Consider the following 15,127-nt stretch of genomic DNA (forward strand, 5'->3'; position numbering starts at 1 on the left):
TTAACTGTGTTACGTTGTGCTTAAGTTATGATTTTAAGTGATGCTTACTTAATATAGAAATAGTTAAATTCAATCAAATATTATTAGTTTCATTTACTCAAAAAGAAGAACATGTTATACGAACTTGACATATTTAAGTTAACAGAACTTTTTAAAGACTTTGAGTATACACTACTTAATCTGTTTAATTACTTTGAACATTCGGGTTTACAGTGGAAACATTGCACGTGAAACTGCATTATTTTGTACTCCTGGTTATTTGTATTCATGTTCTACTCTCTTGTATACCTCATCTGTTTGTATGTTGTACTCACTGATTGATTAATAAAGTTCTTGTTAAAAAAAAAAAAAGCAGTGGGTGCGGACTTTGTCCACCAAAAACGGAGCTGAAGAAGGAGGCTCTTGACTTTTAAGCCATTTTCGTCTTCCTTCGCTTACCTACAATGGAGATACCAGTGTACACGCTGGATTCCTTCACCAATTTGCCGTTCAAGGGAAACCCTGCGGCAATTTGTCCACTTCTGCATGTGAGTAAAACTATTTAGGCCACAGCTTAATGTGTAGTCTGGCGCTATGGCGGCCTGCATCGGTGCTTCGCACAAGTGCAGACCAGAGGCAGAAATTCGTTCTGCAAAACAAGCTCGACAACATGTGTTTTTAAAGGTATTTTAACTCAAACAATCTTTTATCAATCAAACCATGAAAATTAAAGTGGGTTTTTTTTGTTTGCTTTCCCCTGAAAACTTTCTTATCACACAAGAACAGATACACACAATAAGATACATCAGCCTGCTGCTTCTAATTAACTTATTTAGTTGTTTATTCTTTTTCAGTCAGCAAACTTCGTCTGTTTGCCTGCCAGAAGCTTACAATCATCTGCTTTAGAAAGATGAACTCAAATGGAGGTCAGTCCACTACTGCCACCTGTGGCCAAGTGCTACTACTAGATTAACTTGTGACATATCTGCAGAAGAAGCTGAGTGGCTACACTTAAAATCGACCCACAAACATGTTGAAAGATGCAATGACAGCAATGTGGATTGTCAGGACTAAAACCAATCATTAAGTAAAGACAACAGGGATCATTTGTTTCTGTTTATTTAGCATGCACAACATTTGTAGTCTGGCCTCCATTTGAGACTGCTCCAGCTGCTATGTGATAGTCAGTAGATCTGCTACAAATTGCAGATCATATGCAAGTTTTGGAAATAAATCATGAATATTCCTTGCTTAGCATTAAAAGTAAACATTTCTAGCTCTCCCCCACACTCAAACACAGATGACAAACCAACTGACACACCTGAGTCACTCACTTTCTTAAATCCAATCACTCTCACTGGCTCTGTTTATTACTAATCACTGTGTAACAGCTGTAAATTCACGGTAACTGCCATCTCCTTACAAATGTTTATAGATTAACCACAATTATACAACTCATACAAACTCTCTCCAGCCATGTTGTTGTTTTACCTATACTGGCTGAAAATGTTCATTTCCAGAGAAAAGACACAGGCAGACTATGCTTACAGGATGTGATGTTACAACACCAGTGAAATATGAATGTGTCATATATTTGTTCAAGACGTATTTCTTTGTTATGGGAAGAAATATTGAAATCATCATGAACAACGGGAGTGGTGATTTCTATAACTTTGTGTATATAATTGTGCATTTCTTACTGATGTAGGCCACAAATAAATACATAATGCCATTTCATTTATTTTAAAGGTTTATTTGCAAGACATGCAAACAGACAAAATAGAAAGTTCCAAATGTATTGTGCATGAAACGAATTCAAACGTGGCGATAGAGCCAGGTGCAGATGTGTCACAAGTTAATCTGGCTGTAGGCTGTGGCGCTCGGCCACAGGTGGAGCTAGTTGACTCGACTCCATTTGAGTGAACACAAAGTAAACTGCACGCTTTAGTTGTGAAGCGAAAACACTGAAATCGGAGCAATAACACGTACGAGGGGAACGATAACGACGACAAGATTCTCCCGATCGTTTGCTCTTGCTGCCCTGTGAACAGCATCGGCGTGGTGTTAATTGTTTGCCGTTTTCACGATCGCCTCCTGCATGAGAATATCACCAGGTACACTCGCGACATTTTTAAACATTTAGTTGTTCATCATGAGCAACAAGATTGAGGTAACCTCACAAATATCACAGATGAAGTATTTGGTGTTTATTTGCTGTTTTGTTGGTAGCGGCTCCTGAAAAGCAAGTCGACCACACATCTGTTCGACCAACCCCTAAGGTATGGAACGCCAGGACTGCCATAATGAATTAATTAAATACACCATTAAATAATTAATTAAATGTGGCAATAATTAATTAAAATTGGAATTAATTAATTAAATAAATAGTTATGACACATGTAATTAATTAATTATTGACACATGTAATTAATTATTGACACATTTAATTAATTATTTAATGATATATTTATTTATTTCATTTTGGCAGTCCTGGCGCCTGGCTCTCATCATGAAATAATTTTATCTGTCAGCCTCACCCATCAAACTCAGGGGGCGGGGTTAACGCTGCCCATGCAGCTTCTCTAACATTTGATTGGTTGCCGTGCAAAGTAAGTCAAAACAGGTCGATCCTAGATAATCGATTGCTTGTGTAGACTTGGGGCAGCCAGTTATCCCAGAATGCAGATCAAATCACAGGCAGCAATGGTGGTGGTGTAGCTTTAAAATACCCCGTTTTTCTGTCACCAGCTACACTTTTAATAGTGTTTTAGCCGCGAATGTTGCGACGTATGTCTGGTCAGGTTGTCAACATAGAACATGTTTGCAAAAGTGCTCAGATGTTTTCAGAGATTTCACTAGCTCTGCTAACAATTAGCATGCAGAGTGCACCCAGGGGGTTACGTTAACTGGTTTGTTTACATATTCCACTCTCCGTGTTCCACATGTTGCATTCGCAGATTCTCATTTTCACCGAACGATCGTCTCTTTCCGCCTGGTCTTGTGTCTCTGTGCTTCTGTAACATAAAGAACGAGCTGACATTTTTCTCACGAAACCAGCGATCAGCTCAACAGACCCTCAGTTTACCTGCATGCATCCTCCTCCTCATCTGTCAGCTGTTTAACACCTGCTGCTAATTCAAGAAACACGCCTAGTTACCTGGTGATAGTCACAGTTTAACTGGGCAGCCGGTGCTCGATATAACGCAATGTCAGCGCATTTTTCTGCACAAGATAAGTAAATATAGTGTTTTCCCCGAGCGCAGAGCTGCTGGAGCCTTTCCTTACAGAGCACTTTATAGGCGAACAGCTTCATCGGCGGCTGATGTCCAATCACCGGCACACAGCTTTCAAACCTCAGCTGAGTTTTAGCTCTCAGTGGTTAAACGCTGGACTTCATTCACTCAGGTTCTGTCTGTCGGGTCACGTTTACTTCGCTGTTTTATTTACAACTGAGCAAATCGGTTTGGCTGAGGTTAAAGTTACGTTTCATAACTGCATAGTTTCACAGACGTTTAATGGTTCACTGGCACATGTGTTAGACTGAACTATCATCTAAATATCATCTGTTTTTTAATAGTTATTCAACTGTATTCTAAGCACCAGCTGTCTGTTAGAATGTGATTTTTTTTCTCTCTCTGTTGGCAGAGGTATAAAAATGCGCAGGAAAATCTGACATGCATGGCAAACTTCACCGACGATATTTAGGGAGGAATAAACACACATCAAACATAAATGAACCATTTGCCTGTCTCCATAATTGAGAGAATTTTCTCTTCTTATCTCAACACTCTCTCTCTCTCTCTCTTTTTTTTTTTTTTTGCTTTTTCGGTCATGTTATGTTTACCTGTCAAAGGCTTGTTACAAACTATGAAACACATCGTGCAGACTTCTGGATGTTAGAAGAAAACTAATACTGCTCATGAATGAGACTAAAGGCAGGAAGGTGTCCTTTAAAACTAAACATGTTAATAGGACCTCCCTATTTATATCATAGTTTATGATATAGCACGTGTATTTCAGTAATAGCCTGCTGAGGCCACTATACGTGCTGGCCTCATATCAAATGTGAAGGCAGACTGAGTCTATGTTTGACGTTTTTTATATCTAATCTTCCTTTTCAAACATTTAAACAGCAGCGAGTCTGCAGCTGAGGGAATACAAATTCAAATTGTCGGAACAGGTTTGCTCGTTTCTTGGATTCATTTGGTGATTTATTAAATCTATAACTGTTATTCTAATCTGCTGCTGAGTCTCTTACACTTTTCTTTATGCTGTATATTTTCACGTCTCTGGAATAGTTGGCAGTTAGATAGTCAGCTGTGAAACTTTGTGTTAACTCATGGAGCTGAGGATATCGTGGATATGCTGACCTCGCTGCGTGGTGTACAGAGCGAGGTCAGCATGATTAATATTCACAATAAAAATATTAGCCGAACATCATGAAGTCTGTATGTGTTTCATAGTGTCGAACAACCTTTGTACAGTTAAAGCCAGCAGTTACTACATGACGGAAACACCAACGTTATCTCTTTTATGTGTTTATACACAGGTCACGCTGATTACTGAACAAAAACCCAAAGATCAGATGTTAAACAGATTTATTTGCTCTCTCTCCTCCTTAAACATGTTTTTAATGTTAGTTATAATTCAGAATTGGCGACTGAAACACGTAGGACACATAAGAACATCAGGAAATAAAACACCGATAAATATAACCTCAGTAAAAGAAGTCAGCGGGGGTTACTACAGCTGTGTACCGGGGCCTGCGCTTTGTCGGTGGGATTGCTTGCGAGGCGAGCGGGTCTATCCCACGCTTTGCCGTGAGACTGGGCAGACATCTCCGAAATCATCGAAACACTTTTGCAAAGAGGCTGTATCTTGACAAACCGACCAGACACATGAAGATTAAACCACTACATTCTCGGCTAAAAAAATATTAAAACGGTATTTGGTAACACACAAACAGGGTTTTTCAAAGCTCAGTTCTGTTAGCTTCCACATGCCGGTTGTTGTGTGCTAGAAACAATGGCCACCAGGCCAAAGCAATGGTTTTGACTCGATCAGCGTTAACCCCGCCCCCTGAGTTTGATGGGTGAGGCTGACAGATAAAATTATTTCATGATGAGAGCCAGGCGTCAGGACTGCCAAAATGAAATAAATAAATATATCATTAAATAATTAATTAAATGTGTCAATAATTAATTAAATGTGTCAATAATTCATTAAAATGTGAAATACATAAATAATTAATTAAATGTGTCAATAATTAATTAATTACATGTGTCATAACTATTTATTTAATTAATTAATTCCAATTTTAATTAATTATTGCCACATTTAATTAATTATTTAATGGTGTATTTAATTCATTATGGCAGTCCTGGTGTTCCATACTAAGGAAGCCCGTTTCCGCCACTAAATAAAAACAAAAAAGCTAGTATCCATAACTCGAAATTTCGAGTTATTTTCTCGAAATTTCGAGTTACTTTTCTCGAAATTTCGAGTTAGCTCTGCCAATCAAAAATATATGTGAATGAGGTCGCTTTCTTGTTACCCGGAAGCATATGGCGCAGAGGAACGCGCACTCAAAAACGGATCCCAACAAATTGGCGCTTTCGCGAGTACGTTTGCTGATAGTAACACCATGTGATTCAGCTAATAACACAGGGACTTCATCATTTGTGAAGCCAGGCTGAAAACACTCAGCAATCTGTGCATTCACGACTGGATGTAATACCGGTAGCTTAGCTGTAGCATTTGTAGCTGAGGGCTTCAGCTTCCGGGTAACAAGGAAATGACGTCATTCATGTAGATTACTGATTGGCAGCGCTAACTCGAAATTTCGAGTTACTTTTCTCAAAATTTTGAGTTAATATGTCGAAATTTTGAGTTAATATGTCGAAATTTCGAGAAAGTAACTCGAAATTTCGAGAAAATAACTCGGAATTTTGAGAAAATAACTCGAAATTTTGAGTTATGGATCCTTTTTTTTTTTTTTAGTGGCGGAAACGGGCTTCCATAAACCCCAGTTAATCTGGAACCGTGGTCATAGCAGCTCATATCAGTGACACTCATCACAAATATTTATATTTACTCATCAAATCGTGTGTTTCTAACAGGAGCTGAGTGATGACTTGTATTACAAGATAGCAGCAGAGATGAACCTCTCAGAAACTGCTTTCATCACCAGGATTAATCCCTCTGATAGCTTTACTACAGGTATGTCTGTTTTAATTCAGATCACATTTGGGTTGCCAATTCCAAAGCCTCTTAGATTATAATGCTGTAATGGAAAGCTCCCTTTCAAAAGTATACAGTATGGTGTATGATTCACATACTGCTTAAACTTAAAAGTAGTCCCTATAGGTGCAGGATAGAAATTTTTCAATATGGATTAACAAGTTTGTATGACTTTATAGTTATAAGAACCGTAGTATATCGTATTTGCAGAAAATAAAAAAGACTGAAATAAAATAACAAAAACCTGAAAACCTGAATAACATGACAAGTGAAATAAATGAGTCAAGGAAATTGTATGATAGGAAAAAATGGAGTCACTATTAAATAAAGAAGAAGCTGTGAGTAGTGGTGAAGAATTTGCACAGCTGTGAGGCTCTAAGAGAAAATGCCACGTCATTTTGTAATGATGTGAGCTGCAGGAACAGTTAGGAGTGTCTGAATCAAACCAGTGGCTCTGTTAACAAAGTGAGACAACAGACATTTCAGGGTCAAAATACAGTTAATTAGAGAAAAATATCTTTAAATCACCACAAAGTCTATTTCATGGCACTTTGTACCTATTGAGAAATGTCATTCACGAAAGGTTAGCCTTCAGCAAAACTAAACTAGTCCCGTCAGGCAGAATTAAGGACCCACAACCATTAGCAGGAGCTCATTATTTTTCAAGTTTATCTGTTCAATAGCTTATGTTTAGAGAGATCCTATACAGTTAAACACACACAGAGCTGCATTGTACTCACTTTGTGCACAAACTGTCCTCAGCAGTCTGTCGGGTCAAAATGTTACATTGTATGGAGTCCAAAGAACTGTGCAACAAGCTGTCACAGTGAAAAATGCAGTGTGCAGTCGGTCCAAGAGGAATGCAGGTATCATTAACACAAAGACAAAGAAGAAGCAGGAACAGATACAATAAGTTTAACTTCAGACTTAAAAATGTGACTTTTGAAGAAGGTCACCAGAGAACTTCAATCTATACATCTAAAAACCACAAACCAGGCGAGAAATGTGGGTGTAGTGATGGATGCAGACCTAAACTTAGAAAAACACATTAAGACAATAACAAAGTCAGCTTACTATCACCTCAAGAATATATCAAGGATAAAAGATCTGATGTCTCAACAGGACCTGGAAAAACTAGTCCATGCATTCATCTTTAGTAGGCTTGATTACTGTAACAGCATCTTTACAGGTCTACCTAAAAAATCAGTCAGACAACTACAGCTCATTCAGAACTCTGCTGCTCGAGTCCTCACTAAGACCAAAAAAGTGGACCACATCAGTCCAGCTCTGAGGTCCTTACACTGGCTGCCTGTCCGTCAGAGGATAGACTTTAAAGTTCTGATGCTGGTCTATAAAGCTCTGAATGGTTTAGGACCAAAATACATCAGTGACCTCCTGACCCAGTATGAACCTTCCAGATCCCTCAGGTCATCTGGATCCGGTCTTTTATCAGTTCCCAGAGTCAGAACCAGACACGGAGAAGCTGCATTCAGCTTTTATGCTCCTTATATCTGGAACAAACTCCCAGAAAGCCTCAGATCAGCTGAAACACTCAGTTTATTTAAATCCAGGTTGAAGACTCACCTGTTCTCAGCTGCATTTGAATAAAGCACCAAATCCACACTTTAAGCTTAAATTTCAAAACTTACATTTAACTACTGATTTTATCTACTGTTCTGATTTTATCTGTTTTGATTTTATATACTGTTGTTTGTTTGTTTGTTTGTTGTTTGTTAATTAGTTAGTTTATTTGCTTGTTTTATTCAATTTTAAATCATGCTTTTTATTTGTTCTTGTTTCTAATGTCTCTGTAAAGCACTTTGAATCACCTTGTTGTTGAATTGTGCTATACAAATAAACTTGCCTTGCCTTGCCTTGCCTTACTCTGAATTATATTTGCTGAGAAAGGAGAAAAAAACTGGTTGAGCCCATATTAGAGGGAATTACAATAGTCCATATGTAATAAGATCAAAGCATGTATGACTTTTTAAAGAGTGCCTGATATTTAAATTAAATAAGTAAAAAGTGAACCCAAACCATGACAGTAACAGTTCAGTATTCTTCTTGTAATTTGCCAAAAATATCATCTGGCATTTGCAGTTCTCTGCTCACACACAGATGTTGTAGAGCCATCTCCCACATTTTTTCCTCATCTCCCACAATTTAATGACTTCCAGCTATGAGCAGCTTCTCTAAGGCTACGTCCACACTAGCCTGGATAGATTTGAAAACGGCATTTTCATCTGAAAACGCTCTGCATCCACACTAGCGTCTTAATTCGTTTTCACAGAGTTGTGCGTCCACATTGAAACGGCCGAAAACGCTTACGTTCCAGTACTGTGCATGCGTAAAACGCAAGAAGATTCGACCTACCTCATTTCTATCTGCCGTTTATTTACTTTCTGGCTCTTTGAAACGTCGCGGCAAAATGTTGAGGAAAAACACCAAGTTTTTTTTAAATGGACTAACAATGAGGTGGAGTTGTTGCTGCGAGTAACACAAAAGTACAACGTTGCAAAAGCGAGTGAGAATTAAAGAATGTAGAAACTGATATTAATCTTTAATAGGGCTGTCAAAATTGAGAGCAAACAAAACAACTGCTGTGTAATGCCCTCCTCGATCTTTGTTTAATTGGTCACATGACTGCATCATATGACTAACATGTGCCATCGTTTTCGAAAGTCTGCGTTTTCAGTCCACACTGCCATGCCAAAGCACCGTCTTCAAATATATGCGTTTTCGAGAGCGTTTTGAGAACGCTGCGTTTTCCTTCGGGGAAAACGCCGTCTCAGTGTGGACGGGAGGCCAATGATGGTTTCTAAATTATAAGGCTTTTTGTCAATCTTTAACCAATAAATCATTAATTGGACCTTGAAGACCTTTGTGGATGTAAGCCAATCACTAACATTATTATCTACACTGCTTAACTCTGTGTATTTGAAACTAATACCAAAACAAAACTGAAAAAAGTCTTAAATGTGTGATTAACAGGATCAAGATTCCGCCTTCGATGGTTTACACCAACTACTGAAGTAGACCTGTGCGGTCATGCCACTCTGGCCTCTGCAGCAGTGCTATTCCAACACATCAGTAAGATGCAACATTTACACATAAAAAGGTTTTTCAAAAAACCAAAAAGTGACATCATGGTGCACTAGAAAAGGCCGCTGGAGCTATTTTAAAAGATGCCTGTAATGCACAATGCAGCTGACTGCAAGAAGGAGCAAAGAGGTGCCAGCATGTAACCATATAATGGATTTTTTCCTTCAGAAAATGTAAATCCCACCCTGGTGTTTGAGACCAAAAGTGGAGATCTTTCCGTCACCCAGAAGGAGGAAGGGTACATCATGGACTTTCCTCTGAATCCCCCCACCAGAGTGGTAAAATAAACTTTTCCTGTTTAGTTACATGAACAATTTAATCAGATCCTGTAATGTAAAAAAACGAGTTCTTGTGTTTTATTAACAGTGTATAAAATGGCTTTCTTTCTGAACTCCCTTTATTTCAGGATCCCAACGACTTCAAAGACACCATCAAGGTCAGAAATCACATTTTTCTGAACAGTTTGAGAAAGTGTAACTACATTCCTGTGTGTGTGTTCAGCTAAGTCTCTGCCTTTACATGTGTGACACAGGCGGCAGTCGGAAACCTCCCGGTTCAGGAAGTTTTATTTTGCTACAACACCAAGAAGCTGCTGATTCGACTGGCTGACAGCTGTGACATGTTGGTTAAAAAACACTTTGCTTGTTGCCAAATTCAAAGGAATCTCAATAGTGGTCCTACTGTTCATGAGATCTTAAACATTTGTTCAGCAACAATCAATTATATTTCTCAGGTGCCCGGCTAGTGGGGCTTATTCATATGTTTAAAGCCCAAACAAATAATCAAGCAACTGGCCTTCTACACCCACTCATCACGTTTTAGTAAATGTATATGTGCTTTTTGTGTATTATCTCCAGCTCTGCGCTTACCGATCTGAAAGTTGACACTGTGGCTCTTGAGAATACTGAGAGAAGTGGAAGATTCTGCGCCGTCATCATCACTATGAAAGGTAATCGGAGCTGTGCGTTTCGTAGAGTTGTAGACTTGCTGGATCGGACCACATGTAGTAATTCCATTAAAATGAAGACGTAACAGTAAAGAATAAACCAGAGGAAACCCAACATGAAGTGTTTAAGCGAGGTGTGGTCCCACCATGTACCATCAGAAAAGCTTCAATGCACCTCTGTTAGAGGGATGAACAGCACTCTGCCAAAAACATTCCCTCATTTGGTGTTTTAATGATGATGGTGATGAAGAGCACAGTCTATGATTCCACTCATAATATAGGCCAGGGGTCCCCAATCCCAGTCCACGAGGCCGGTGTCCCTGCAGGGTTTAGATGTGTCCTTGATCCAACACAGCTGATTTAAAGGTTAACTGACCTCCTCAACATGTCTTGAAGTTCTCCAGAGGCCTGGTAATGAACTAATCATGTGTAGGGATGGGTATCGTTTAGGTTTTATCCGATACCGGTGCCAAATCGGTACTTTTGAAACGGTGCCGGTGCTTAAACGGTGCTCGAACCGGTGCTTAAAGAATGGAGAACACAAACTTTGTCCAAAAACCTCTCATGTTCAGCTGGTTTTTTTTGTAAAAAGATAACAATGTGTGCCTTTTCTGCAGCTATGTGGCATATATGGTATCACTCTTGGTTGGAAGCAGTGCTTAAACAATGGAAAAAACACAAACTTTGTCCAAAAACCTCTCATGTTTAGCTGTTTTCCACTTTTTCTTTGGTCATTTTAGCCTTTTTGGCCAGGGTGAAGGGAGTATCTGCCATCAAACAAGAAGACAGCCGCATGTAGCTATGATGATGTTTGCTAGTTCACCATACCTGCATTAATGTAATAACATGGTTAGCCTACTCAACGTAAATTACACACGAACAACATTAAGCTACTCACGCAGAGAAGAACGGCTGCTGCTGCATCATCATCCTCATCATTTCTGCTACACTGGCAGGGCTAGGGGCCAGGACTCTATTCTTCGGGTTTTTGGGGGATGTTGCTCCGGGTCCGATAACTGGCAACCCACCCGACGTGCACGGTGTGAGGTCTCGCAGCAAGCTATCAAATATGGCGCATTTCTCGGCTTTTAAAAAAAAACGCTATGCGTCGCCAGGTGTTTCATCGGATTCTTGGTGTTACCTCCTTTGCACAGTATCACAGTATCAGCTTAAAGCACTTGTTGCTGCTGAGTTTGCATCTTTTGCTGTGAAGTACAGCCAGACTTTTGACCGCTTCGCCTTGGACATTTTTAATCTGTAGCTCTGCTCTAACAGAACGTACGTACCTGGCCCCGCCTACTATCCTCGGAAACGTAAAATGATTGGCTAGAAGTGTATCACAGCTCAGGAAAAAAAAGCACCGAAATAAAGCACCGAAATGTGCGCTGCTTTTCGGTCTGGTTACTACCGTTTATGTCAGAACCGGTGCCATCATGGCACCGGACACCGGTACCCATCCCTAATCATGTGATTCAGGTGTGTTGACCCAGGGTGAGATCTAAAACCTGCAGGGACACCGGCCCTTGTGGACTGGGATTGGGGACCCCTGATATAGGCCTTCATTTGGGTTGAGCTCTGGGGAAATGTTTGATCACAGGACAAATGGTGCGCCGATTTCTCCTTTGCCGTCACCATCCTGTGGACTCGTTTGTTGCCCATTTTAATTTGTATAACAACATTCACTGAATGTTTCTGCCAACAAACATTACATATCAAACACTGCTAACATGTGGAAACAGGATCACCTGACTGCCAGCCACGATATGACTTCTACTCGAGAGACTTTTCTCCATGGTTTGGCGTCCCTGAGGATCCTGTCACTGGTAAGATGGTTGCTCTTTACTAGTATGTAATCTATAGACATTATTTCTCAAATAACATAATTCTGACCATGTTTGTGTGTCTAAAAACGTTTACATATAAGCAGCTGGACTAAAGTGATTAAAGAGGATGCATTTACAGGTGTCTTATTACTGAGAGAAAGTGTTAAGCTATTCCTGCTATGCATTCTTTGTTCTGGCAGGCTCTAACCACACAATCCTAGGTAGCTACTGGTCTGAAAAACTAGGAAAGAAGAAAATGCTGGGTACGTATTTGAACCTTCTCCGCCTTTTACTAATGTGTCATTTATCTGATGATAACAGACGTTGTGTTCCACTTTTATCCATAATTAACCTGCTTATTGTGTCTGTGCAGCTTACCAGTGCTCCAGTCGTGGTGGCGAGCTGGAACTTGAACTGAGGGATGATGGAAGAATCAACATAGCTGGACAGGCCATCACTATTCTGCAGGGAACAATCAAACTGTAGACCAGGGGTGGAAGTAACGAATTACAAATACTCACGTTACTGTAATTAAGTACATTTTTTGGGTACTTGTACTTTTACGAGTAATTTTTCAAGTTTGTAATTTTACTCATACTTGAGTACAACTTACACCATGTAATCTACTTCGCTACTTATAAAATCAAAAGTCACTACTGAGTACGCCCACAATTTGAATTAATATTCAAACCTTTCGTCTGCATTTTTGCAGCCAATAACGCTTACGTCTTTGCTTACGTCTTAAATTGGCGCGGTCTCGATTGACCGCGCCAATTTAAGACGTAAGCAAAGAATAAACTCCGCTGCAGCAGCAGGCACAGGTGTCTGGAGGTGCTAAATGGTGGAGTACAAACTACTTTATAGACGGAAGATTTGGAGACAAAGAAGCCAAAATGGAGACAGAGGATAACACTGTCAACCATGAAAACGACGTAGAAAAGACGGAGGACGCGTGCCCGTGGCCATACCTGGAGGAATTTTTCGTGTACAGAGGGAGAAAAGGAGACAGCGTCCAGATGCAGTGCAAACTTTGTTTGACCTCTACAGTCATTTCAGCTTACAAGACTTCAGCATCTAATCTAAAAAAACACATTGAGGTAAGAGGTTTTACAACTATACGTGTATGATATTGCTTTCTTATTTTTCATGTGTTTTAAGGTTACTAGTTTGGCTAAGATATTGTCACCGCCATTGGTTAGCCTGATATTAAAATAAGACGGAGCTAGCTAATGTGCTTGTGTGTGCATGCATAATTGAGCTACAATTCGTAGGAATGTTTTAGCTTATTATTTGGATAACCACCGTCATTACAATAAATTAAACTTGTAGTCATTTAAAACTCACAGGCCTACAATCAGCTGGCCTATATCTATCTATCTATCTATCTATCTATCTATCTATCTATCTATCTATCTATCTATCTATCTATCTATCTATCTATCTATCTATATAAATAAACATAAACAAAACTTGAACACAGTGCTGAGCTGCATCTCAAATTAATCTTCCAGCTCTCAGCTGACATGTACCAGAGCCCGATTGATGGATCAGTTGATCAGTATCATTGGCCTGATATAGGTCTATCATAGTGACGTGGCTCTTAATCAGTAGGGTTATAGGTTTCCCAATATGATATATTTTTTTAAAGAACATAATGTGGATTGTTTTTATTTGTTAGCTGTATGGGCAGCATTTTTGTGTATGTGATCCCTTTTCTTAAATTAGATTTGCTAGATACACATATTTTGCTCTCTTAGTATTTTTAGGACCTGACTAATACTGAAAACTTTAGGGTGATACTGATAAAAAGGAGTTAAAAATTTAGATACTGATACATTGGTCGATACTCTTTTTACAGATAGTATACATATTACAGAACTTAGAATGTATACAGAAATTCATGTTTTTTGCAATGATCGTTCAAAATTGGTTTACACTTGTAAATAAATACAGCAATATATCTGCAAAATTTGACCAATTCACCACTCTTTTATACTATGCTCAACAATCAAAGATTAGCTCAAGTCTAGTTGAATAATGTTTTAAAAATGTGTTTTCCTTTAGTGTTAATCACAGTGATGTTATGAAGTAATGTATGAACCTGACGTATGATAATATTTATCTCTACAGAGGAAACATCCATCGAAGATTGAGCAGTACAATATCACTGTGGCATCAACATCTCGACAGCGAAAGACCACAGCCACACCAAACAAGCGCTCAGCAAATACGCAAGCCAAGTTACCAGACCTGATGTTGAGAGCTGCAAACAAACATGTTCCACAAGCAACTGTTGACAAGCTTGTCATCAATTTCATATGTGAGGGTCTACAGCCATTTGCAGTGGTAGAACAGCCATCTTTCAAAGAATTGGTTACCACATTACAACCTCAAGCCAAAGTCCTCTCCAGACCCACTGTCCGTGCCAGAATCTGTGAAGCTGCTGATCACATGAAGATGACTTTGGTTGCAGCATTGGATAAAGTCAAATTTGTTGCTACCACTACTGATTGTTGGTCAGCTCATCAGAAAAGTTACCTTGGAGTCACATGCCATTGGATAGAGGAAGAGTCCCTGGAAAGAAGATCTGCAGCACTAGCATGCAAAAGATTGAGAGGGTCTCACACATTTGACATGCTTGCTGGTGCGCTTGATGATATCCATTGCCAATACAAGATTAGAGGCAAAGTTGTAAGAACCACAACTGATAGTGGATCCAACTTTGTCAAGGCCTTCCACATGTTTGGGGCACAAAATGATGCAGATGAAGCTGAAGATGAAGCAGACCCAGAAATTATTGATCTGACTGACCATATTGACTACCATGAGGCAAGTGCAATTCTTGATGAAGACTCTGGTTTGGAGTATCAACTTCCGCCTCATCAGCGATGTGCATGTCACCTGCTAAACCTTGTGGCAACATCTGATGCTGCCCTAGCAGAGAGCATGAATGACACCTACAAGAGGCTCTCCCGTGCAACCTTTGCAAAATGCCAGGCCATTTGGAACAAAACTGGCTGATCTCATTTGGCTAATG

General features: G+C 39.5%; 1 protein-coding gene across 2 annotated transcripts; it reads left to right on the forward strand.

Moving 5' to 3' along the window:
* Nucleotides 1-349: 349 nt before the first annotated feature.
* LOC146669145 (phenazine biosynthesis-like domain-containing protein 1) lies at nucleotides 350-13,527 on the forward strand. Of its 2 annotated transcripts, XM_085405601.1 has the most exons (11): nucleotides 350-527; nucleotides 6,099-6,198; nucleotides 9,211-9,309; nucleotides 9,490-9,599; nucleotides 9,728-9,757; nucleotides 9,854-9,942; nucleotides 10,179-10,270; nucleotides 12,007-12,090; nucleotides 12,291-12,353; nucleotides 12,464-12,617; nucleotides 12,955-13,527. In XM_085405601.1, exons 1-10 carry the CDS (start codon nucleotides 444-446, stop codon nucleotides 12,574-12,576), a joined length of 864 nt encoding a protein of 287 aa, XP_085261727.1. In that variant the 5' UTR covers nucleotides 350-443; the 3' UTR covers nucleotides 12,577-12,617; nucleotides 12,955-13,527. The 2 variants fall into 2 exon arrangements, with proteins under 2 accessions (XP_085261727.1, XP_085261728.1); XM_085405602.1 differs by lacking the exons at nucleotides 9,211-9,309; nucleotides 12,955-13,527 and having other exon boundaries at nucleotides 12,464-12,927.
* The last annotated feature ends 1,600 nt before the right edge of the window (nucleotides 13,528-15,127 follow it).

This window comes from Rhamphochromis longiceps, linkage group LG5, assembly GCF_057381845.1.
Source record: "Rhamphochromis longiceps isolate RC_006_pf linkage group LG5, R_longiceps_female_GT1.1, whole genome shotgun sequence".
Lineage (NCBI taxonomy): Eukaryota > Metazoa > Chordata > Actinopteri > Cichliformes > Cichlidae > Rhamphochromis > Rhamphochromis longiceps.